Source organism: Sesamum indicum, linkage group LG4, assembly GCF_026168435.1.
Source record: "Sesamum indicum cultivar Baizhima isolate 11 linkage group LG4, ASM2616843v1, whole genome shotgun sequence".
Taxonomy (NCBI): Eukaryota; Viridiplantae; Streptophyta; class Magnoliopsida; order Lamiales; family Pedaliaceae; genus Sesamum; species Sesamum indicum.
The window spans coordinates 12,979,666-13,004,735 of NC_142660.1; the positions used below are offsets into that span (position 1 = coordinate 12,979,666).

Here is a 25,070-nt window from a genome sequence, read left to right on the forward strand (position 1 = left end):
AGTAGTCCGAAGTTTAGGCTGTCGTGAGGTTTGTTGCTTAGGTTAGGATTTTTTTTGTTTAGAGGTAAATTACAACCATTTCTTTTGAGGTTTTGCATAGTTACAAATACATCCTTATTGTTTGAAAAGTTACAAATACCTCCCCTAATTATAACGTTCATGTAACAACGAGCCAATTCTATTATATTTTCATTCAATTTTATGGTGAAATATCCAAAATATATTTTTGAATTATCAAATATAATTTTATATATTTTCACAATTTTATAAAATCTTTTTATAAACTAATATTTTCAAATGAATTATTTACTTTACCCACCTTAAGATTTTTTTAAATTATTTTAATTATTTATTTTTTATTTCAAAATACAAGTGTAAAGTAGTAGGCAATTACAAATTTTCAAAAACAAGAAGGTATTTGTAATTTTAGCAATACTCAAGAGAGGTAGCTATAATTTACCCTTTCTTTAACTACATACAAATTCTATTATTTGAATTCATATTATAAATGGATTTTTCTTTTTTCGAAATATGCCCAACACACTCACGCACTCATTCAAGTTCGATTACGAAACCTCTCATAAGAAATCTTGAACTCAAATTATTGGATTGTTCTCCTGGGGACCATTGTTTAGCAATAAATTTCACTTTTCTCCCCAAATCTTTGATGGTTGGGGACATGTTTTTCAATTATTCCTCAAATTTGGTTGCTTCCGTTCCACCATCTAGTGAGGATGCATTGATCGTAATTCTCGATACTGGAGTCGGTAATGTTTTTAATAAAAATAAATAATTAAATTAGAACAGAAATATGTAATGCTACAGAAAAATACTAGGAAACAGACTTTAACATGACGCATTAATGTGTTTCTCACAAGTACATCCTCAAATTTGTGAGTGGAAGATTTGTCCCATGATTTCTAGTTTGACATAAATGACAATTGCATCCTCATTTATTAGACACAGATGAGAGCTTCAGTTGAAAATGTCTTATCCTATTCTATCATAGGTCATGTCTTCTCCAGCTATAGCAACAAAATGCAGCAGTTGGTCTTTCACAACTCAACCATCAAAATTATTATGTCCCCAATTGGTTATCAGACATTAAAAGTGTCCATTGTCTCAATAAAACAACATTAAAACTCAATATGGGGATGCATGTGCAAAACAAAGTGTAAATTAATGCTTTAATATGAATGTAAATTAGGTACTTACTGTTATATAAGACCAACTACATCAAATATGTGTAAACATAGGTAGTCATTATGTTGATTAAAGTCGATGAAAACACTGGTCGCAACTTCTGCAGATTAATACAATTCCATTAGCTATTTTATTTAAAGATCGGCAAGTAATCAGCAAGATCGTTGTTGGCCTTCTACTCGTCTTTGATCCCTCTCAGGAATTTAAGAACATGGAGCATAGTAGGCCGGTTAGCAGGGTTTTCCGACAAGCAGATGACAGCAATCTGCAGCGTCTGAAGCATCATCTGCTTTGAGTCTGCATCGAGAATGGTAGGATCAAGCACGTCCACAGCATGACCATTCTTGATTTTGATGAACACCCATCCGACTAAGTTACCACCCTCAATGTCTTTGAAGTCAGGTCCTGTTGGCTCCTTCCCAGTTAACAGTTCGAGCAGAATCACACCAAAACTGTAGACGTCCCCCCTAGTTGTGGATTTCCAGCTCTGGCCATATTCGGGTGGGATGTACCCGAAAGTGCCAGCAATGTCAGTACTTACATGAGTCTCACAGGCACTGATGAGTCTTGCTAGCCCGAAATCAGCAACCTTCGGCTCGAAGTCCTCGTTGAGTAGGACATTACTGGCCTTGATATCGCGATGAATTATATGGGGAATGAACCCATGATGGAGAAAAGCTAAGCCACGTGCAGCACCGAGAGCAATCTTGAATCGTTTGGTCCAATCCAAGATGTCAAGAGTCCCAGTGCGGTTCCTCAGCCAATGATCTAAGCTTCCATTGGCCATGTACTCGTAGACGAGCACCTTCTCCTCACCATAAGAGCAGTAGCCTAGCAAAGGAACAAGATTTCTGTGTTTTACTTTGCCTAGAGTTTCCATCTCTGCTAAAAACTCCCGCTGACCCTGTGTTTTGGCCTGACTCAGCTTCTTTACTGCAACTATTTTTCCATCAGGCAGGGTAGCTTTGTACACAGTTCCAAAGCCACCATCCCCAATTATGTTTGCCTTGCAAAAGTTGTTCGTCGCCTCAAGTATATCAACCAGTGTCAATTTGAGGAGAGGCTGCTCAAACATAGCAATGTTAATGCTTAGTGGCTCCTTTGACCTGCTGCTACTCAAGAAATAGAGATTTTGATCATCTGAGCTATTCAACTTGCTGTCTGGAACATCTTCAGGATCGTTTCTGCTGCTTCTGTTAGCCCAGAGCCTCAGCACTATGATCAATGAAAGAGCTGTCAGAATAATGCCTACAACAATTGATGCCAGTCCCCAGACATTCAGCATAGGTGATTTTCTGCCAAAGCTCTTCAAAGGGCATCGTAATCCTACAATTCCACCACACAAATCCTTGTTCCCTGATAGTAAAGCTTTTGTCAGGTTTTTGCAGATCCCATATCTTGGAATTGGACCCTCCAGACTGTTCTCCGCAAGATTCAAGAACAAAAGATTGGTAAGACTGCAAACATCACCAGGAATTTCTCCATCAAGCATATTCCCTGAGACATCAAGATACTCGAGCTGTGCAAGATTTCCGAGCTCAGGTGGAACTTCCCCTGTAAAACCATTTCCATGAAGATCCAAGACTGTCAAATAGGACATGTTGCCCAAAGATCTTGGCAAGTTCCCACCAAAGGAATTGGTGCTTAAATTCAAAATTTCAACTCTCCAAACTATCGAATTCTTGAAAAGCCCATCTATATGACCCGAAAGCTTATTCTGCTGAGCATAAAAGCCCACAAGATTTACCATTCCAGATAGTGCTGCAGGAAGCTCACCGCTTAACGAATTGGAGCTCAAGTCCAAGTGAGTAAGCCCATTCAAGCTACCAAAACTGGGAGGAATTGAACCAGATAACATATTAGAAGACAAATTAAGTTTCACCAAGCCATTTAACCGACCAAGTGTTTCAGGGATTGTGCCTGTGAGCTGATTGTTTCCAAGATACAGTCCCTGTAAGTTAGATGAATCACCAAATTCAGGAGGAATATTACCAGTAAGCAAATTTCCTGACAAATCTAAAGTCGTGAGATTTGATAAGCTTGCCAAAGATCTTGGTATCTCCCCTGAAAGCAAATTGTTATTGAGCAGTAGATCCACCAGAACCACACAGCTCCCCAGTTCCTCAGGAATCGAACCAGTCAATCCATTGTGTGAAAGATCATAGACTCCATGATGTTGAACATAACTAGAGTCAGGAATAACAGATACCTGTTGAAAATACTTGGAACCTTTAGAAGGAATCTGCCCAGACAGATAATTATAAGAAAGAACAAGGCACTGCAACTGAGGCAAATCAGCAAGTTCATCTGGAATGGAGCTATTGAGACTGTTGTTCCCCAAATCCAATGTTGTGAGAGCAGTGCAGTTCCCAAGCTCAGTAGGGATATTCCCTTCAAGAAAATTGGAGTTCAAGTTCAACACAGAGAGAAAACTCAGCTTCCCAATCTCTGCTGGAATTCTACCGGTAATATGATTATTAGAGAGAACAATGCTCTCCAAAGAAGCAGCATTTCCAATCTCCAAAGGGAGAGAACCCTCTAACTGGTTATTTGCAGCAGAAAACTCAATCAAATTTAGTGAACTCCAAAGGCTCACAGGAATAGGACCCGTGAAGTTGTTGGAATCCAACTCAAGAACCATTAAAGGAAGCTCAGAGAAATAATCTGGAATAGAACCAACAATCTGATTATCCACCAAAACCAACTGTGTCAAATTTCTACAGTTGACAAAAGTTTCTGCGATACTCCCAGTGAGAAAATTATGATTAAGCTCAACCTCTGCAAGAGAAACAGCACTACACAACTCTTTAGGAATCTCACCGGTAAGCAAATTACTACCCAAACTAATGTGACTTATCATTGAACAATTCCCAATTTCAGGTGGAATGCTGCCTGAAAATCGATTGTTCGAAAGCAATATCGAGTCAACCTGTGTCCATTTTCCAAGCCAAGAAGGCAATGGACCTGAGAGTTGATTCTTTTCAGCAGAAAGTGTTATCAAAGACAATTCAGATAGCTCCTCAGGCAGAACTCCGGAAAGAGAATTGAAGGAAAGCAGCAAGACTTTCAAGTTTCTGCATTTTCCAATCTCGGATGGGATGCTTCCATTAAGCTCAGCATAAACAAGATTCAATATGGTCAAGTTCTGCATTTCTCCAACAATTTTTGGGATTGAACACTGCAATGGGTTGTTAGAAAGGTCAAGTTTGCTCAAAGATTTCAGCTTCGAGAACGTTTCAGGTAATGGGCCATTGAACAAACAAGAAGGCGAAGAAAATATTTCAAGATTTGAAAGCTGGCCAATCTCCGGCGGAAACACTCCGGAGAAATGGTTGTCGCCAATGTAAAGCTCGTTAAGGGAGGTGAGTTTTCCGATCTCCGGCGATATTTTTCCAGAAAGAGAGTTGTTTGAAACGTCAAATGAAGACAAAGATTGAAGCTTCGTAAAGAGATTATAAGGCAAGGAACCCGTCAGGAAATTATTCCCAAGAGCCAAAATCTGCAGTTGAGTCAAGTTGCCTATCTGGGGTGGGATATTTCCGGTGAGAGAATTTCCTGAGAGGTCAAAAGACTCAAGCCGCACCAAGTTTCCCAGCTCCGGCGGGATTCTTCCAGTGAAGAAATTTGGTCCAAGTCTCAGCGTCTGCAGACGAGTCAAATCACCAAGCCTACTCGGTAACTCACCCGTCAAGCGATTGTAACCCAAGTCCAATAATTCCAGCCTGCTGAGGGAAGCTATTTCCGGTGAAACTTCACCATACAACTGATTAGAAGAAAGATCCAGAACAACGAGGCTGGTGAGTGAGAAGAGAGCAGTGGAGAGAGGACCCTTCAGTTGGTTAGCAGCAAGAGTGTGAGTAGACAGAACGACCGAAGTAACTCGACCTTCATTGCAAAACACACCGGTCCAGTTGCAATGCGACACGGAAGGACTCCATGAGAAGAGAACTTGAGGGTTTTCAAGAGAGTTTTTGAAGGACAGCAAACTCTCCCTATCTGGGCTCCCATATTTCTGCTCCAAGATAGCGTTTGAACAGAAGAAACTCAGTATAAACACAATGAAAAACCAATGGACTAACACAAACGCCATTCTTTCCCAGTGCAAGAACCAAATGGGCAAGAACTATACAAGCACAAAACTGAAATCTTGGCTCAAGTTTTTCAAATCATAGTGCATTATCAGCACATTGCGGGTTTTCTTATAAGGAGAGAGAATTCCAATAATGATTTCTTGAAACTTGAAAGCAATGTTAAAAAGAGAGAGAGAGAGAGAGAGAGAGAGGAGGGAGAGGTACAGTTTGTTGGGAACATGAAGAGGGTGGCGATGGTACAAATTCATAAAAAAAAAAAAAACAAAGATTAATAATTATTAGTGTTTGGGACAGAGGAGAGGAAGAGAGAAGCAATGGGGAGATTGAACGTGGATGTACGGCGTCGTTTCAGAATCTGGATGTGGGGGTCCCCTTCACAGTGTAAAGCAGTTCGAAAAGAATACGAAAAGGGTTTCAAGAGTTTGTCAGATCAGACACTCTCTCTCTCTCTCGCTCTCTCCCTACTCACTATCGATTCTTGCCTTCAAATATACATATATGCATTTTGACCGTATTGCCCCTCTTCACTCCAAAAGTTGCTTCTTTGGTGCAACCTCAAATTGTATATATGGGTAAATTATACAGACTTCCTACATTACAGTGAGATATCAGTTAGACGTTCATTAATTTTAAAAAAATATTTAAAATTTTTTAGATAATGATGATGTATTTATAATTACAATAAATCTCATTAGAGTTTGTTTTAATTTGTTCTATATTTATTAATACTAATAATGTCTAGATTGGTTTTGTTAGCAAGTTGGATTTATTATTTCATATATAATTTAATTTATTTTAGTTATGTGAATGGTAAATATAAAAACTTTGTGTATTAAAAAACCTTCATTTGGATATAATAATCTTCTAATTCAGTCGAAAGGAAAATTTCGTCATCTTTATCTTATTAGTTCATTCTTTTAGTAAGAATTTTATGATTTAAGTGTTTCTTTCTTTATCATTTTTAGCCTGAATAATTTTTTATTTAATTTTGTCAATGAATCTATATTTTTTAAATATTTACAATTTTCCCCAAAAATCTCTTTGAAATAACATAATATAGAATAAAAAAGTTCACCTCAACAAGAAATTGTCAAAAAATTATAAATGCAAAAAGATACAACCACCCTTATCAGATAACATTTATCGAAAGAAAAGGAGGGAAATTGCAATTTTAGTCTTGTAATTCATGTGGATTGGCAATTTTGGTTCTACATAAATTGATTTTCTCAATTTAGTTCTATAATTTTAAAATTTTGGCAATTTTCATCATTTTTTTGTCCTTCATGAACTTATTTACAAGACTAAAATTGCAAGTAAATTTTTAATTTTCGATCAAATTGGGGCGAAAAAGGACTAAAATTGTCAAAATTATAAAGTTACAGGACTAAAATTACAATTTTTCCAAAGAAAAATGGAATTATTTTTTATTTTGTTGATCTAAAACAATTACATGACAAGTAAAATATATTTATTGTATAAAAATCACTTTTTATATATTAATCATATGATAAATATTATGCATACGATTTGAATTAAAAAAATTTAAGATGAATATATAGTAAAAGAAGATGTACAAGGAAAGAGGGATGTTTTGGTAAGTGTAGTAAGTAGAGTGAATATATGACTTGTTTGGAGGGAAAGAGATTTGTGATGGGACTAGAGATAGGAAAAGGGGGGGTGGGCCTGAAAAGAGCCCCAGATTTCAGCTGTCCCTCAACAGGAAACAAACAAATACTTAAAAGAATTTCTCGTACCCAGTGCCACTCACCCACTGCTCTGTCTTTCCTCCTCTGTTTTTTCACTTACCAAAATGGAAATCTTATTTATCATCTTTTCAACCTTTGTGTTTTTAGTAGAACACACACTCAACTTGATTACGCCTTCTTAATCTTGTTTCATTCTTGTACTAGGATCTTCTAACTTATCTATTTATTATCCAAATTCAGTTGAAATTCATATTTTTATTGTACATTTTTTCCTTTTAGATATATAAATTTAAATTAAAAGTAATGAGCAGCTCTATATTAACTTTCGGAATTTACTAATACTACTTAAAACTTTCTTTACAACTTAGCATCATAGTGCTACTGTAAGCACCCCTATAAAAGGAGCAAATTGCATTTTCGATACCACACTTTAGGCTAATTTATAAATTGTGGTACCATATTTTGTCAGCTTGACAATAACAACATTATATAAACAAAAAAGTGTTCAAGTTAAATACCATCGTTTTCTCTCCCAAAATGATTTTCTTGTTTTCATCTCAAACCCTTAACTTTGATGTTGTCAGAATCCGTTGATTATCTTTCCCGATTTTGGTTCAAATTAAGAAGAACCCTAAATGCTATTCGACCCAATAGGGGATCGGTGGCATGAAATCATGGGAAAAAAGATGTTATGCCCAAAGCATCTAAATCACTATAGAAGTATGGAATACAGTACTATTTTTAATTTTATTTTTAGTTAAAATATAACGAGCTAAAAAATCAGCCTAACAATCGTTAGTTTTCCTCAAAAACTCATTGCCAGATTTTTAACCCCCCAACGAGTCTTATTTAACAACTACATGAGATCCATGTACTTATTTCTGTTCAAAAGTTACATAACTTGTACATTATTCTATTTATATGTTACTATTTTTGTCAAATTTACGAAACATAGTATTAGAAATGCAATCCGCTCCCTATAAAAGAAAGCTGCCAAAAATTATGCTACATACCAAATAGAAACTCATGTTGAGCAGTTTGACCACATCCACCAGACCCAAATGAGATGATGATGATGATTGATTAAATTAAATTAAATTATCTCATTTTATTTTTGTTTATTTTAGTAAATAAGAAACAGTATTTAAATAATTATTACTACAGACAATTAGAGCCGCATTTATAATAACAAAATAAAATGCAGTAACTATAATTATTTATTAGCACTATATCATCATTGTGTGTGTCGCTAATTATTTCAGTGAGAATTTTATGCATACAATTTTTGTTGATAATATATATCTATACTACCGCAACATCAATTTTTATCATTATACCAATAATACCTCTAATTGATTTTTTTTTATTTGTTGTTTTTTTTTTCTTTTTGTTTTTGTTTTAAATATGATATATTGATATATATTATTATAATTTATTTTTTTTAAAGAAAAAGGGGTGTACTGCTACTCCAACTGTAATTAATAGCAATACTCCACAGGTAAGAAAAGGTCCGTAAACAGTAAATTATATTAAATGGAGTGAAGGTAATGATGAGGTCTGGCGCTTTACCTGAAGTTATAAAATCGTAGTCGATTCGACGTTTGGATTTTAGCGATACATTTAAAAACGTTGAGCAGAACGTGCACGCTTTCATTTTTGGCGTAAAAGCGGGACTCGAAAGTTTAGGTGATGACCCTGAAACCAATATCCCTTTGCAGAAACCTGAAAATTAAGTATATGACGACTCTTTCTATTTATATGCATTTAATAGAGCAATTAAGTGGATGGATGTTACCTCTGACGTGTTGGAAGGGGATTGGGTTCAAGAAAAGAGATATACCCATTCGCGATTATTTTGTAATATTTATCATTATTATTTTTTTGTTGTCAAAATACGAGAGATATTAAATTCGAGTCTCATGCACGTGACTGTTATTATTACTTTATTTTTGTTATATAATAGTTGATATATTATATAATCAAATTGTTTGTTCTTATAAGTATTAATTAAATAAAATTATTGTTTGTTGGATTGGAGTTACAAGTAAGAATTCAAGAACTGAAATATATTTCGTTAGCATGGATTACATGTAATTTACCCTTTGTATTAATGAAAAAGTGAAAAAAAAAATCTTGTGAAAAAATAAAGCGTTAAAAATCTCATTGTGATTTAAAAATGATGCAATTTAACTCACTCTGTCAATTTATTAAAGGAGGTAAATTGTATTATTTTTAAATCACAAGGGGTTTGCATTTTGTTTTTTTACAAGGATTTTTTTACACTTTTTCGTTAATATAAGGGGTAAATTGTATTTAATTATGATGTAATAATTTGAAATTAGTTATAATTAAAGGGATATCTTTTAAAAAATTGAAATTTTATTTTTGATCATTTGGATAAATTAAAAAAAAACATAATTCGAATTATCTATGGTGACTGATTTTATTATTATTATTAATTTTCGGCTAATTTTTCGGGCCGGGTATGGTTAGAACTGTGGAAGTGGACCTACAGAATTTGTTTGAGTTGAATTGGGCTGAGCCTAAATAGCTGTAAAATATAATTATTTTCAGGCTATAAAATGTGGTTGTTGCAACTTTTTTTAAAAAAAGAAATTGAATGATAAAATCATTTATGGAAATATTGTGAATTCAAATAAAGAGACGATTTACTTAGTTTGGCGTATACTCAATGATTTACGATAATATGATTGATGACGAGCTGCATGCTGTTATAATTATGTGATTGATGACATGATCTATGATATGAGAAAAATAAAATTACGGTTAGGTGTAATTGGAAATATCTTGTACTGATAGCTATACATTAAGGTGGTATGGGGATGCTATGTTCGTTTAATAACCTATGTTGACATTGTTATATACTTGACCAGTATAGAAATATCATATACGATTAGTACTTTGTATCTAACATATTAATTAAAATGATATAATTCAAAGACAATAATTGAGGAAATGAAATTCTAAAAAACCAAGAAATGTAATTCTTAAAAAAGTTAATATTTTTTGCTTCACTTGCCAAAAAAAAGGGGGGCTAGTTCGTAGTTAATTAGTATAGATTATAATTTATTACTTTTAGTTATAATAATTAATCATAATAAAAAATTATATTTATTATAGGGTATGTCCATGTTAAATATTTTTAAATAATGAAAAATAACTACATATATATATAATTTTTTAAAATTACCCATGATCATATAAAAATAATTAGTTATATAATTAATTTAACATAAAATTATAAACACTTTTAATTGAGATTTCTCAAAATTAATATTATTTTGAAAATTTCCAGCTATGTATACATTAAATTGCAAGGTTCAAAGTAATTAACATATGCACATGGTGCTGGTCTTCGCATCATTAATTTGGTCAATTTAAAATCTCAATAATTAAAACCACCTAATTTTGTTTACCACCAACTTTTCATAACTATTTATTTATTAATCATTTATTTCTTTGCTTTTATGTTAATTACTTCACAACTACTTCTCACTCACCCACCTCTTCTTCTTCTCATCACCTTTTATTATGACAATGGAGGCAATGATTATGTTCAATAATCCTATTATAATTTCTCAATTTTTATTAGGGATAATTACACCCTCCCTTCCCCAGATATTTGATATAATTACATATAGATCTTATGTGGTTTGCGAAATTACATATAACATTTGCTTCTTTCCAACAAATAAGTTTCTCAATTACTCAATATTCACTGAATTTACTGATATTAACAAAAAAACTGAATGAAATTTGATATTTACCCTCAATTAATTGATTACTGACTTATTGCAGGTCAAACAATTTTTCTCGAACTAAAGTATCTTTATTAAGGTGAAGACATACGAGGGTAATTTGGTTATAAAAAGATTTATTTGACATGCAATAAATCAGTAATAAATCAATCTGGGGTTAATATAAAGTTTTTTATGATTTTTTTTGTTAATATCAGCAAATTCGATGAATTTTGATTAATTGAGGGGCTTATTTATTAGACAGAAGTAAGACCCGAGACCTAAATGTAATTTTTCAAACTATAAAAAATTTACGTGTAATTACACCAAATTATATAGAAATAGAGCGTAATTATCCCTTTTTATTAAGGAGAAAATAAGTTATTGGACACGATTTTCGTATTCGTATTATAGTATGGAGGCTGAATTTGAATATTTGTTCGAAATATAAAGATAAAACGTAATTTGACTGTTCATGTACGTCTATGAATATACCACTTAAGTACTTATATACAATCCCTCGCTGTTGAAAGATATTGAATTACTCTAAAATCAAATTATATGAAATTAAAAATATTACATTCATGTTTAGTTATTTAATTTGTTGATAATCTATAATTTTTTCATAGGGTTAATTATGCTTAGGCTTCTGTTAAATATGTGAAATTATGTTTTTCAAAATTACACTTATAGTCCCTTCAAATATTCACTGTTTATAATCCGACCCCCTTAAATTAGAAGTTGCACAAAAAATACTGATGTTAACAAAAAAATTATATAAAATTTTATTTTACCCCTCATTTAACGTTCTAGTGTAATAATTTTATACTTTTAAAGAAAAACTATCATTATGTTTATTCCTTTATAAATACAAAAATATATATATATAAATATTAAATATAAGTCAAAATAAAAATTTATATAGATTTTATTGCTTATTTCAGCATTTCGCTTCCAAACCCTAATGGAATTATGTTAGGTGTAAGTGGAGAATTTTTTAAGGGGGTGTAAATATAATTTTAAATTTTTTTTGAGGTAAAGTTTAATTTCGTTTTCTCAAAGAGAGCCTAGATGTAATTAACTCTATTTCAAAATATAACTTTTTATTCTTGACAAATTCAACCTAGGTTTTGGCAAACAACATCGCTATGGTTGTTTTCAATTTCAAGTTATTTATGGGACGAGTCAAAGCATACCCAATATTTGACATCATTCAAAAACACCTATTTTAGGTGTTTTAATTGTTTTAATATAAATACATACATATACATATATATATAAAAAAAAGACATGATTTGACAATGGATAGTAATTTTGTCTTCCAAAGCACAACATTAAACATACAATACTAATTTTAAATTATCTCCAAAATAAATCCAAACATACATACTATTTTTAACACACACTTATTTTTCTTTATTTTTCTCTCTCTATCTCCATAAAATACAACAAAACACTTGAACAACGAATCCAAACACTATGCATGAAGTATGGATTAAACCTGACAACTCTAATAACTCGTTGTCTTAACCCTTGGATTGAAGATAGGTGGGGCACTAGTTCACCTAATTTACAATGATTTCTTTGCTAGGTTTTAGACTAGGGTTGAGGGCAAGTTATCCTTCTTAGCTGCTCTTTCCTAATTAATCAGCTTTCATACTCTTTGTTGAAAGACTACGAAGAATTCGACCAACTATTGATCTACTAAAAGGAAATACATTTAAATCTTGTAAATATTGTATTTGATGTTTAATACTTAGGATCATTAAATGATTGCCCGTATCAATTTTTTAAAAATAAACAATAAGTTAAATTTTTTTATGATACGAAGTACTTGACGTAGCATGAATTTAAATAATGAGTACCCGTGTCAAATTAACCGAAAAAGATAAATGTGCAACGTGTCGCTTTGCTTGATAGCAAGAATATTAGGGTTGGAATTTAGGAATAATTAATGAGATTGACTGAAAAAAAAGTGCAATGCATGTCATTTTATCTCTTTTAAGCCTATGGACGTGTCATTGTGGTGGACGCAAACCATTAATATTAAAACTCGATCATTATAAATTTATCTGAATTTATTACATTAAATTGATAAATTAATAACTCTATAATTTGAAGTTGTTTGTGGATTTAATACGATTAATAAAAAATAAATTATTCAAGTTGGATTCATATTCAATTAAAAATATTACATAATTCATTTACTCGAACATTATTAATAATTAAGCATTTGATAAATTGCTACTCGAATACTAAAGCATTTCAATTTCCGACAGTCAACTTTTTGGATCGAGAAAAGGAGTGATATGATGCCACAATTGTATATATCCCAACATTATGGATCTATATAAATATATATAAATATGCTTTAGATCATTGTATTGTACGTCAATTAGTTCCATCTGTCCCAATTATTGTTATGCCTGTTTTTTCTTTGATTTGTCCCCCTCATTAAAGTATGATGTCATAATCCATACTCACCTTTCTTTTTTACGTTAATGATATCAAATTCAATATATATTTTGTCTTCCCTCTATTATTTAATCAGATAAATATAACAAAAAAATAGACGTCATATATTGTGTGATTTCCACTATCAATATTAATGCGTGCAAAATGTTGTTCATTCGGGTACATTCAAATTGAGATTTTTTGACCTAATTTTCTTTAGATTTTGGTAACGGAGACTTGCAAAAATACATTAACACTGCAATGCTTAAGTCAGTAAACAGTGGTGGAAATAAAAATTAAATTGAAACAAAGCGTAATGTAAAATAACGCTTCACAACTAGAATATTTAGAATAAGAGTGCTTATATGCGTACAAGTGGAAAAAATGCATTACCCTTCAGGGTGAAGAGTTATTTTTATAGTCTTCATACACTGCCATTTGATGAAGTGTAGAAGTGTAATTTCCTCGAAATTGGGGAAGGTGGTTCTCGAGAATACCTTTCCAATAAATTTTAAGGAACTCTTGGAGTGTTCATGGTTTGGGATCTTGAAACAGATAAACCTTCTCATAAGACATGCTCCCGGATTTTTAGAGGGGAGTTAGGATAAGTTCGGTGACTTGCTTGGATCCTTGGGTCTCCTCGGCATTTACATTGCCATCATTCCTCCGTACTGACTGAGTACCATATTGTTACATGTGTACGAGGATGTAGTAATGCCCAAGTGGCCGCCATGTTAACCTCCCCTTTAAGCTTGGGGGCAAACCTTCAAGGCCCTTATAGGGGCTTTCTTGCGCAATCAACTTTTTTGGGGCATTTAAGCTCATGGTCTTTTTTCCTTAAACTCCGTGTAATTTTGAGTTTTTGTTAGGTCTTCTTCGAATTGGACTTATTTTTTGATTATATGTATTTTTGAGGCATCAAGTATATAGGATAAATATGACATGTGTCTATTTGTAATGGCTCCAAAACCTTTATAGAAGATGGGGGTGGGGGGGGGGGGGGTTGTGTTAGATTCTAATGCAAGTAAATTGTAATTATGCTTACAGTTACAGTAGTACTACTTTCTGGCATTTGAATCCCATTTTAATATTCCTCAACCCTCCAAACGACACTTGCCCACTAACCGAATCACTTCTTCATCTTGCTTTTAACCAACACGTGGAACCTCTCCTATTCTACATATATACCAAAATTTGAATTTTCTTAATATACTAATCATTATGGCACATGATTTCTACGTGCAAATAAATAAATAATATTTTATTTTTTAAATTATATTATGAATAATATATATATATATAAACCAATATATTATATTTTTAAAATTTAAAAAGAAAGAAAGCAATGAAAAAAATAATTTAGGGGTATAATTGGTATAACGATAAAATTAATATTATAGTGTCATAAATGCCGTTTGTGAAACCTTTTCTTTTTATATAGTATAGATACTAGCCGTTATGGTACGTCGTCCTTACGTATATGTAATAAATCATTATTTGTGCTTTAAAATATATTATAAATAAGAATAAATTATATAAACCAACACACTATATTTAAAAAAAATAAATGAATAAAAATAAACTAATTAAGCAATATTATCCATACAAAAAAATTTGATATTGCTGTTTTACAAAATGCCATTTGTGATGAAAATTTCATATTAGTATAGATATATAGATTAAAAGAAGAATTGAGTAGGAATGGTTGAAAATACATAAAAATATTTTTTATAATTTTAAAAATTGGGGTCACGGTGTAACAAGTCGCTATTCGTGAATGAAAATAAAATTTCTTTTTTATATAGTATACATATAGATAAATAAATCAAGTATAAAAATATTATTTTATTTGAATTTCATTTATCGATAGTGGGATCTAGGTTATACTAATATGTAATAATTCACATTATTTGGTACTTTTCATGCTGAGTCGATATATGGAAAACCCTATTTTGAAATTATAGAGTGGAATTTTCTTTTTTTTTTTTAAATGAATCGAGTGTCAAAATATTAAAGTTTGATTGCGCTTTAGTATCAACAAGACCTATGTTGATATAAGTTCGATGAGACCTAGCTCAATTAGCGAAACCGAGGCCCATGACTTTAAGCTTATGAGTTCGAACACCACTTACATGCTTGATGTTATTTTATTTTAATAATACGTGTTATTCTACTTGAATAACAAATGTTGATTAGATATACAATCTGATACTAATGATTAATTAGTATATGATTGTTGTAATTGTCGATTGTTATTAAATATGAATATTTGATATTGATGATGATATTTCATTATTTTCATTAAAAGGGAAAAAAAAAACCATTGTGCTGATGTATCAAACTAATGAAGGGGTTGATGAGTCACACCGCTTATATTATTTCGACATATATTTAATAATTTTCGAAATATTCTTCTAAAACAAAGAATTTTAAGATAAGCATATCATGTTTTTTCTTTTTTAATAACATGTAAAGGATTCGTTTGATTCAAATGAGAGGAAAAGAGAAGTGAAAGGGGGATGGGAGGAAAAGATAATAGTTTTTCTTTAAGTTGTTTGGTATGATTGGAAGGAGAATAAATCTCAAATACTTTCCCTTGTTGGTACAGAGAAAACAAAAGACCAACTCTTATAGTTTTACTGAATTATTATTCTCTTCACTTTGTATCAGAAAATAAAAAAATTAATATTATATTAATATAATTTTAGTATATATATCCAAAATTTACAAATTTTATTAATAAAAAAATTTATCAAATTAGAATAAAAATGTTTTTTATTAATAAAATATTCATTAAAATGAGTATTAACGTTCATTTATTCTAAACTATTTAGTTTAAATAAATAAAAATTACTAACAAGATATTTACCTAACTGTTGACTTCAATGCAGTAGTTTTTCAGCGATTCTGTTATTTTTTCTTTGGCAATTATAGTATTATCAGCAAGAAGGAGAAATAAAATTGGAGAGAAATTATATATGTGTGTGTGTAATAGAGAAAATAAAAGTAAAAAACTGTACTTTTTTGTTTTTTTGGCCTTATACTTTCATTTTTCTGCCCACTTTTGGATGGAAACAAAATTGGACTGCCAATGAATTTCATATACATCGAGTTTTAGTTCACCTCCATCACTTTCTCCTAAACATAACACAAAATAGAAAAAGATTTAAAAAAATTACTGGTTCGTGTAAGTCAAAATTATCGACTTTATTCTCCAACCCTAATTTTAGGGACAAATTTCTATAACAAGAAGGATAAATATTTGTTCCTAAAGAGACAAATAGATAGAAGATGGCACATCAACTTACTTTAGGAAATAACACGAATACTATATATATAAATGGTAAAAGAATGGTCCACCAGTGCTAAAAGAATTTCCAGAAAATGCATTGTCATACTATTTTGGGCAAAGGCATCCTTACAATCACAAAAAACCCTTTTTGTTTGAATTATGTACACCTTCCCAAGCTTTCATGATAAGCTATTTTTTGGCTTTATCATGTGTATTAATTGTGTTTAGGGAATTGCACCTCAAAAGCTGAATTCCCATTTGCTCAAGATATTGTTTTCAATTACAAAAAGTTATATTCTTAATTCTCATCCACCCAATCACCCATAGACATTGTGTGTATTGTAATAGGAACTCTTGGCCAATGGGGAACTAGCTGGTTATGACAATAATGGAATATAAGTTGAATTGTAAGAATAGGTGCTGCCAATACTTGGTTGCAAGAGACTATAATCAAGATTTCATTAAAGTTGAATAGAACCATCAGTTTGAAATAAAAGATTTGAACTGCATGTAATAATGGACTGCTGCGTGTAATACTTTGCTGCAAGAGATTACATTCAAGATTTTGTTGGATTGGTCGGAATTAGTTTAACATAAATGATTTGGACGGTATATAGTAATTAGGAGAGACTACAAGCAAGCAAGAGTTATCGAGTTGAATAGAGGGCATAAAAACTTATAATCATAGTTCTTTCCCGATTTGAATTAATTATGAATGTGTCGATATTCGAGAAACTGTTGTTATTGCAACCACAAATGTTAATAATTTAATATAGGAGTTTAAACTTCAAGAGGGGTCTGTTCCAAGAAATATTCATCAGCCTCCACTCTGAAGAAGACAGCTAAGTTGCAAAGTTCTTTTTAACATGTTTCGTTGAGCATATAGGGCAACTTTTTATTGCATGCAGAGATAGATTCTTGAGAATCTATGCCCCTTTGGTTTCTTTGTTTCCTCTATAAAAAGCCCTGAAAATTATTGTATCAATCTCACACATAAAACAGACAAAACCTCATTTCCCTTAAGTGTTCAAGTGTCACATTGTCTTCTTAACTCTTTGCAAAGGTTGTCCTAATAATGTCGAGGCAGCTAGATCCACTTTCTGTAGGGAGAGTTATAGGAGAAGTTGTTGACAGTTTTATACCTTGTGTCAAGTTGACTGTAACCTTCAACAGCAACAAACAGGTCTCCAATGGCCATGAGCTCATGCCTTCGGTCATTACGTCTAAACCCCGAGTCGAGATAGGTGGAGAAGATCTGAGGGCTGCTTATACTCTTGTAATTGCCATTGCCATTATACATATATACACCACCATTGTGTGTGTTTTCTGTGAGTGTAGTGTGTGATTTTCTCACATTTTCATGTTTGCATGTTCTTGAAGGTGATGACTGATCCTGATGTTCCAGGCCCCAGTGATCCATACTTGAGGGAACATCTCCACTGGTCTGTTGATTTTCAACTTAAACGTCTAACGACGAATACAATTTATACGTTAGGCATTACGCTATCGTCTATTTTATATTTATGTGAATATTCTATGCAAGAATTTATGTGATTCGATTTGGTTTTCAGGATAGTTACAGACATTCCAGGCACCACTGATGCTTCTTTTGGTAAGTAATTGCTTTAAACAAGATATATTACACACTCAAACTCAGAATAGCAAATGACCATTAACAAAATATGCTTCGAGTTTTGCTATTATAGTTAACTAATAATGCATTATGAAAGTAATCATAAGTGGGATTTCTGTGCATTTTACCTGAACCAGGGAGAGAGATTGTGAGCTACGAGACACCGAAACCAGTCATTGGGATCCATCGGTATGTGTTCCTTCTGTTCAGGCAGAAAGCCAGGCACACTGTGAGGCCACCAGCTTCAAGAGATCTCTTCAATACAAGGAGATTTGCTGAAGAGAATGGCTTAGGGTTGCCGGTTGCCGCAGTTTATTTCAATGCACAAAGAGAGACTGCCTGCAGGAGAAGATAAAAACTAGACCTGGAATATCACGCAAAAACAACAAAGGGGTGTTATATTGAGGTTTCTTGTGTTGCTTTGTGTCATAAAACCCTTTACTATGTTTGGAAACTGGAGGGGTCCCACAAGCTTTTTTAGCTTTCTTCAAGGTTCTGATGATGTTAGAAAATGGATACTTATAAAAGAAAATAAAGGGTGTTTTTGCTGCATGTGTAATGGGATTGTCCTGTAGTCCCCTGATTATCATGTGTCACAATAATCATGATTGTTATTATAGTTTGTTTATCATGTATCGCAACTGTAATGGATAGATCTTCTGCCCATTGCACAATTGTTTATGTAATAAAAGTTCGTTCGCAGTAACATTAACTAGCCCCAACTCAAACAAGAATAGCTCACAGTTTGAAGCAGAACCAAGGCAATGCCTCATTGACTCAGACAAGATTCTGTGTACAAATATCAGGGCAACAAATATTTTTTTTCACCATAAAACCAATCAATTATCAAAGAAAAATGCCACCAATCAGCTGGTGGGCTGCTATAATCAGTAATTTTCTGCCTTACAGATTTTTACAAGCTCCTAAAGATTTTCCTAAAAACATCGACAATAGATCAAGAAGTCGTCAACCAGCCGCAGATGTAGTTGATTGACTCAGGAAGAGAAACAGAAGCAAGCAAATCCACTTCTGAAACACTCGTGAAACCTAAAATCCAACTAGCTTGAATCAATAGAAAAGTATGAATTTGACCTTCCACTAAATCGTTCATGCATTGATCTCAGCATTGCATTGATGCTCCCTGCTGCAGCTTCGTCTCCCCCAAAACATACTCGAACAGGTCGTTTTCTCCAATCTCATACCTTCCATTTTCTCCTGCTCATCTGATATGGATTGTGAACGTTGAGGAGACTCTTCCTGGTGATCACTCTCTCCAGCATCAAAATTTGGGCAAGGCCCTTCGTTGCATGTGCATAGCGGGATAGCAACAGAAGGAAACGGGCTACAAGTGACTGGGCAGAAAATATCCGACGAAACTGAATCCACACGTTTCTTTCTCATATCTGGTGAGCCGACAGTTTCAGATACATCTTGTTCTCTGGGGTGAAGCATGCATGGTGTACATAAGCTAAGTGATAAAGGTAATTTGATTTCCTTTGCTGAAGAACGCGGCAGTTTGACAAAAGACACGATGCCATGTCGACAAAGAGGACAGGGTATGGAACCAGGTGGTATTGATGATTCCGAAGGAATGTTGCTGGTCGAGCAGAGGTATAGAGCACATCTTACACAAAGTTCATGTGCGCACCCTGGAGGTCAGAATTTGAGTGAATTAGTGCCAGAATCAAGATTATAGTACTTCCTGATGTTACTTAACTATGGGACATGAAACAGACACAACTCATTATGCATCTGGGCATAATGAGATCAGACCTTAAAACCATAATTTCTTGATTTATAATCTGTTTCACTCACACATGAGCTCGGTTCATGTTGTACTTATGGCCCTTGGGAACCTGTGGCTGACAGTAACTAGGATTTATATCAAGTAAACGGTATAAACCTAATGGTTGGTAGTAACATGTATACCAAGTAACTCATTTTGATTATAACAGCTTCGATTTAGTCATATTTAAGTCACTGTAACAGTGTTGATGCTGTTTATGGTAAGATAAATATGCCACTATAAGTATCATTGAGTAGAACAAAAATACTCAAAATCTTCATGTATTTAAGCCCATTTTTGCCAACCATGTGATGGCCAACACAGAGCAGAATGAATAAGAAGAAAGAAATCTGGGTACCTGCAAAGTAAGTGATAGAAAGGACCACGGAGCAATTATAATTTATACAAGGACAGTAGTATGTTCATAGTGAAAGAGAGAGCATACCTTCAGCAGCTACACTACAAGCTCTCTCCAGGCAAACAGCACAAATATCAGCATCATCAGAGGCACTTGCTGAGAACTGCAACCCACATTCTCTGAAGCAGCCAGAATTTTCAACGTTGAAGATCAAAACTTGAATAAAGGAGAAAAGAATAAAGCTACTTAAATACATAACAGAACAAGAATAATGCCACAATCAATCAAAATTTTACGTTCATATTCAACTATAGTTTGATATTATTATTAGCATCTGAATAGTATATGCTGCTAGGGGGATAAGTAACAACATATATTAAAACATACCAAGGTCAGTGGTAAAAAGTTACTGAATCTTACCTTGCTATATTTAGCACGCTCATGAGTGGCAACGATAAATAATTAGAAGGTGGAAATATTGGGATTGGCAAATCAGAATTAGGTTCAAGCAAGGGCTCAAGCCAATGACGACCCCACATTCTTGCAACATCAAGTGGAAGCCATCTGAAACAGAACACACGTTCATCAGGTGTTGCACACGGATAGGTACATAATCAAAGTTAAGAAGAATATATCTAGAGGGCATTACCCATTGCAGTTTAATGATAAACGACTAGCACCTCTTGCAAGAAGGATCTGCAGAAGCAGAAAGTGTCATAGTTAGTAAATGACAACCAGAAGTACCAAGAAAGTACATACAGGTGCCAATTATTATTGGTAATAAGTAGAAGTTAATGAAAATGAACTTATAATCACCTGGCAGCACTTTAGATTTCCTCCACAAGCTGCATAATGCAAAGGAGTGCTTCCAGCCCCTGTAAAAGTATGAACAGGTAGCTTCAATAGATGAAGAAATAGAGGTATCTCCAAATAGATTATCTACCGTTAAGAAAGTTACCTACCTATCAGATCCATTGATGTTCCATAATGGAATGTAACAGCTGATACATTTGCATGAAGGTCAAGTAGGAGCTGGACACAGTCAAAGTATCCATTCAAGGCAGCCATATGAAGAGCAGTAATACCACCATCGGCAGCCTTGTTTACAAGCTTGGAGAGTGAGCTGGAGTGGAAAAGGGAAATGTATAATAATGAGCAACAGGTATAGGTTTATGCTTCGTTTTAGATGAATAACCATTATCATCACAGCGGCAAGTTTTGTATATCAGCTTCTAATTCAAGAAAACGATCAACCAAATTTCCAACAAAAAATCCTCAAATTCTTGCAAGCCGTCATATCGTACAACCATATCAAAATTCTCTTTATCACTATGAATAATATCCTCATCATGAGGTAAAATGAATGGTCAAAACATAGATCTTTTATCAGCAAAGTTACCAAAATCATCATATTACAGCAGTCCCTTCAATTTCTGTTCTTCTTTATTCCAAGTTCATCTTTCTCCATTAGTCCATCCCTAATGGATTGAAAACACTCTTAGACACTCCAAAGCTTACCCACCAGCAACCTCAAACACGCTATTGTTTTCTCAAATTTCATGGGAAATGCTTCACCCTATGCTGGTCTGACCCTCAGCAAAGAACTATTTACAATAGAAGAAAGAAGCAGACTAGGATAATCTTCATGTGCCACTTCCAACATGGAACTTACATGATTTTAACAACCGAGAACAAAACTAGAACATATTTAAAACCACAAACCTCTGTTCATTCTTGGTTTTAGAATTAGAAGAATCAGTTCTGTCACTTAATTTTTGAGCATTTAAGGATTCATATGGAGCACTTGGAACAAAATCAGCAACCACTAATCGCATACATCGTACGTGTCCATTGACAGCTGCAAAATGAAGAGCAGTCCTCCCACTAAGATAATCTGCTCTAGTAACCTGAAAGGCACCGAGAACAGCACCCTCAATAGAAAATTCAACAATCTAAGATAAGCACCCAAATTTAATAGGACGGAACCAAACCTGTAACTTAATTAATTGCATCTGAATGTGAAGATGAAATACTGAACTAGATTATAAAGCTTCCTAAACCAAATTTTCCTACTATATAGAAAAGGGAGAAAGAGAAAAGGAAAAAGGAGTTCAAAGTGAATAACTCACATTGCATCTGAAAAGAAGAAGAGTTTGAACAACTTCCCAGTGTCCATATCGACATGCTTGCATCAAAGCTGTCTGCAGAAGCAGTTAAGCAACATGTAAAAGACTCCGATTTGACAAAGATCCAGCGGTGATCTCTTGATCAAAGGAAAATTTCCCAATAATACTCTCCCAAAATTCATTTAAACAATCAAAATCACAACCCAGCTGATCTCCCATTAAAACAGCAAATTGCTGACATAGGACTTTAGCGTTGTCCCTCATTTCTTGGAAAAAGGAAAACGAGAGAGACCACACAATTCATGTCCCAGAACACAATTAAGCATTCTTCCCCAAAGAAACAAACTTCAGAATCACAGAAGCGAAATAGGTAAATCTTGTACCTGCCCACAATAATTTCTTGAATTCACATCAGCTCCATTCTCCAGCAACAATGCCACAATCTAAAAACCCAAACTTCCACAAATGAGGGGTCGCATCCAAACCCGCGAATTGGGACACAAATCACACACAAGAAATCAACACACAAAAGGAGAAAACACACTAATGGGCTTTCCAAGAAACCTAAAAAAACAAAATGTAAGGATGGAACAATTGGATTCTCTCTTCACCTCATTGTGGCCTTTAGCAGCGGCAAAGTGAAGAGGAGAGTTCAAACCACCAAAAGTGGAGTACTTTGCAAGGCATGGATTGCAATCCAACAACATCTTTGCCTCAACAAAATCTCCATCTCTTGCAGCTGATACCAATCTCTCCCCTGAGGCAGAACACCCAAACGAATTCCCCATTCTTTTCACCGTTTTCACCCCTCAAGGCAAAAGATTTTGCGGGCTCTATTTCTTCCTCCCTCTAAATCTTTATCTAGATTTATGTATCTGTCTGTGGACCTATAGGAGTTGGAGTGTGAGAAGTGAAGGGAGTTTATTATGTAAAGAAAGATAATTAGGTCAACCGTCGTTAAACAAATTTTCCAAGAAAGTAAGACGAAAATGGTAAAAAAGGATTAACTCCTTACTCGACATGGGAAAATTTTCTTGATTACGGTGAGCTCTTTTTAGATGGACTGTATCTATGTGTGTACTGTGTGTGAGTGTGTGTGTTTCCCAACCAAACAAAAAACAAAAACCCAATTCACTCATCAAAATATGTACAATTTACATAAAAAAAAATTAAAGTGAGAAAAAAACAATTTTCAGACACAGATACAAAATCCCACAAAATTTCTGGAAAAAAGCAGTTGATAAAAATACTTTCTTCAAAGTACATTTTGCACATATTTCTCAGAGGTTGCTTGGAATTATGTTGTTAAAAAATTTCAAAGATGTCTTGCTTTGAGAAAGCATAGTGGGGAAGAAAAGAGGGAGTGGATGCCGCTGTCAAGGCAACCCTTTTTGCCTTCTCTCTCTCTCTCATTGAATATTTGGTGCGTGTTTTTTGATGTTCTTGTTCGAAATTTTGGATTTACATGTAATTCTTTAATGCTTTGCTTTGAAATCCGTAGCTCTTCAACTTATTGGCGTTTGTCTTTCTTGCCCCCTCTTTTATTCCCTTCTCTTTTTTACATTTTCTAATGATTTGCATCACAAGCAAAGCAACTTGGTTGAGTTTGGTGATATATATGGGACTTCATATATATATACACACCACACTCCACATACATATATATATAATTAAATTTTTATTATATCTTTAATTAAATTAAAAAAATAAATAATTGCCAGAACTGATAAAATAAAAATACTTCAAATGTGTTGGAATAAAAAGTTATTAGTTAAATCGATTAATAAAACAACACGATTATTTGTGGAAAAAATAAATATAGTCAGGGGCATTTTAGGTAATTCATTTTTTTGTCAAATCATAGTGATTATTCTAGGATCTCTCACTTAATGAAAAGTATAAATAAATTATCTTTCTCATACTATTATAAAAATCTTCCATTACTAATAAATACGGCAGGTTTTTGCATCGAAAAACCTCTGAAAAAAAGGCAGAAAATAAAATAAACTAAAAATTTAGATTCTTAAATATTGAAATTCTAAAACTTTTAGCACCACCAAAATTTTGGACCGCTGATTTATTATTCGTTGACATGTGATATAAAAATTAGTTTTTAAATGTTTATTTTTACAGTTTATTGATAAAATTGTAATTACAAAGTAAAAAATATATCTCATCACATGTATTAATGTGTGAAGATGGATAAATGCAGATTGATTAGAAAATATTTATTTGACTTGCAATATATCAATAAGAGATAAATACAGATTTTTATTTAATTTTTTTTATCAATATCAACAAATTAAATAAATTTTAATTAATAAATAAATATATTTATTAAAATATAAACAAATATTAAATATAATTTTTAAAATCATATAAAATTTATGTATAATTATACGATGGATTAAGAGACTAACAATCTCAATGAAAAAAGAGAAGAAAAATGAAGGGGAGAGACATAAATGAAATGATAGTAGTCCGTAATGAGTGGACCCCTTTGCCCCTTGCTTCGGAATCGGACATCCACTCTTATTACAATTTCTCCACACCGCTGCCTTAATTTCAGCTGCAAAATATCCACCACCCTACCCTACACCCTCCCCCACCCCACCAATTAAATTCTCAGGAAAAAAAGCTCAAAGTACATCAAACTCTGAGCT

The 25,070-nt window shown here is 33.2% G+C and overlaps 3 protein-coding genes across 4 annotated transcripts; 1 reads left to right on the forward strand and 2 right to left on the reverse strand.

Moving 5' to 3' along the window:
- Positions 1-1,155: 1,155 nt before the first annotated feature.
- On the reverse strand, positions 1,156-5,426 carry EMS1 (Leucine-rich repeat transmembrane protein kinase). Its single transcript, XM_011077901.3, has one exon. It carries the CDS (start codon positions 5,291-5,293, stop codon positions 1,379-1,381), a length of 3,915 nt encoding a protein of 1,304 aa, XP_011076203.1. The 5' UTR covers positions 5,294-5,426; the 3' UTR covers positions 1,156-1,378.
- A 12,056-nt stretch (positions 5,427-17,482) lies between these two features.
- LOC105160502 (CEN-like protein 1) lies at positions 17,483-18,788 on the forward strand. Its single transcript, XM_011077902.3, has 4 exons — positions 17,483-17,780; positions 17,885-17,946; positions 18,076-18,116; positions 18,275-18,788. The coding sequence occupies exons 1-4, from the start codon at positions 17,580-17,582 to the stop codon at positions 18,490-18,492; spliced, it is 522 nt and encodes a 173-aa protein (XP_011076204.1). The 5' UTR covers positions 17,483-17,579; the 3' UTR covers positions 18,493-18,788.
- On the reverse strand, positions 18,274-23,725 carry LOC105160503 (E3 ubiquitin-protein ligase XBAT33). Of its 2 annotated transcripts, XM_011077904.3 has the most exons (11): positions 23,423-23,725; positions 23,019-23,294; positions 22,791-22,850; positions 22,411-22,482; positions 22,004-22,188; positions 21,244-21,404; positions 21,098-21,156; positions 20,931-20,977; positions 20,702-20,845; positions 20,369-20,460; positions 18,274-19,786 (listed from the first exon to the last, which is right to left on the reverse strand). In XM_011077904.3, exons 2-11 carry the CDS (start codon positions 23,193-23,195, stop codon positions 19,245-19,247), a joined length of 1,539 nt encoding a protein of 512 aa, XP_011076206.1. In that variant the 5' UTR covers positions 23,196-23,294; positions 23,423-23,725; the 3' UTR covers positions 18,274-19,244. The 2 variants fall into 2 exon arrangements, with proteins under 2 accessions (XP_011076206.1, XP_011076205.1); XM_011077903.3 differs by having other exon boundaries at positions 23,019-23,725.
- Between the last annotated feature and the right edge of the window lie 1,345 nt (positions 23,726-25,070).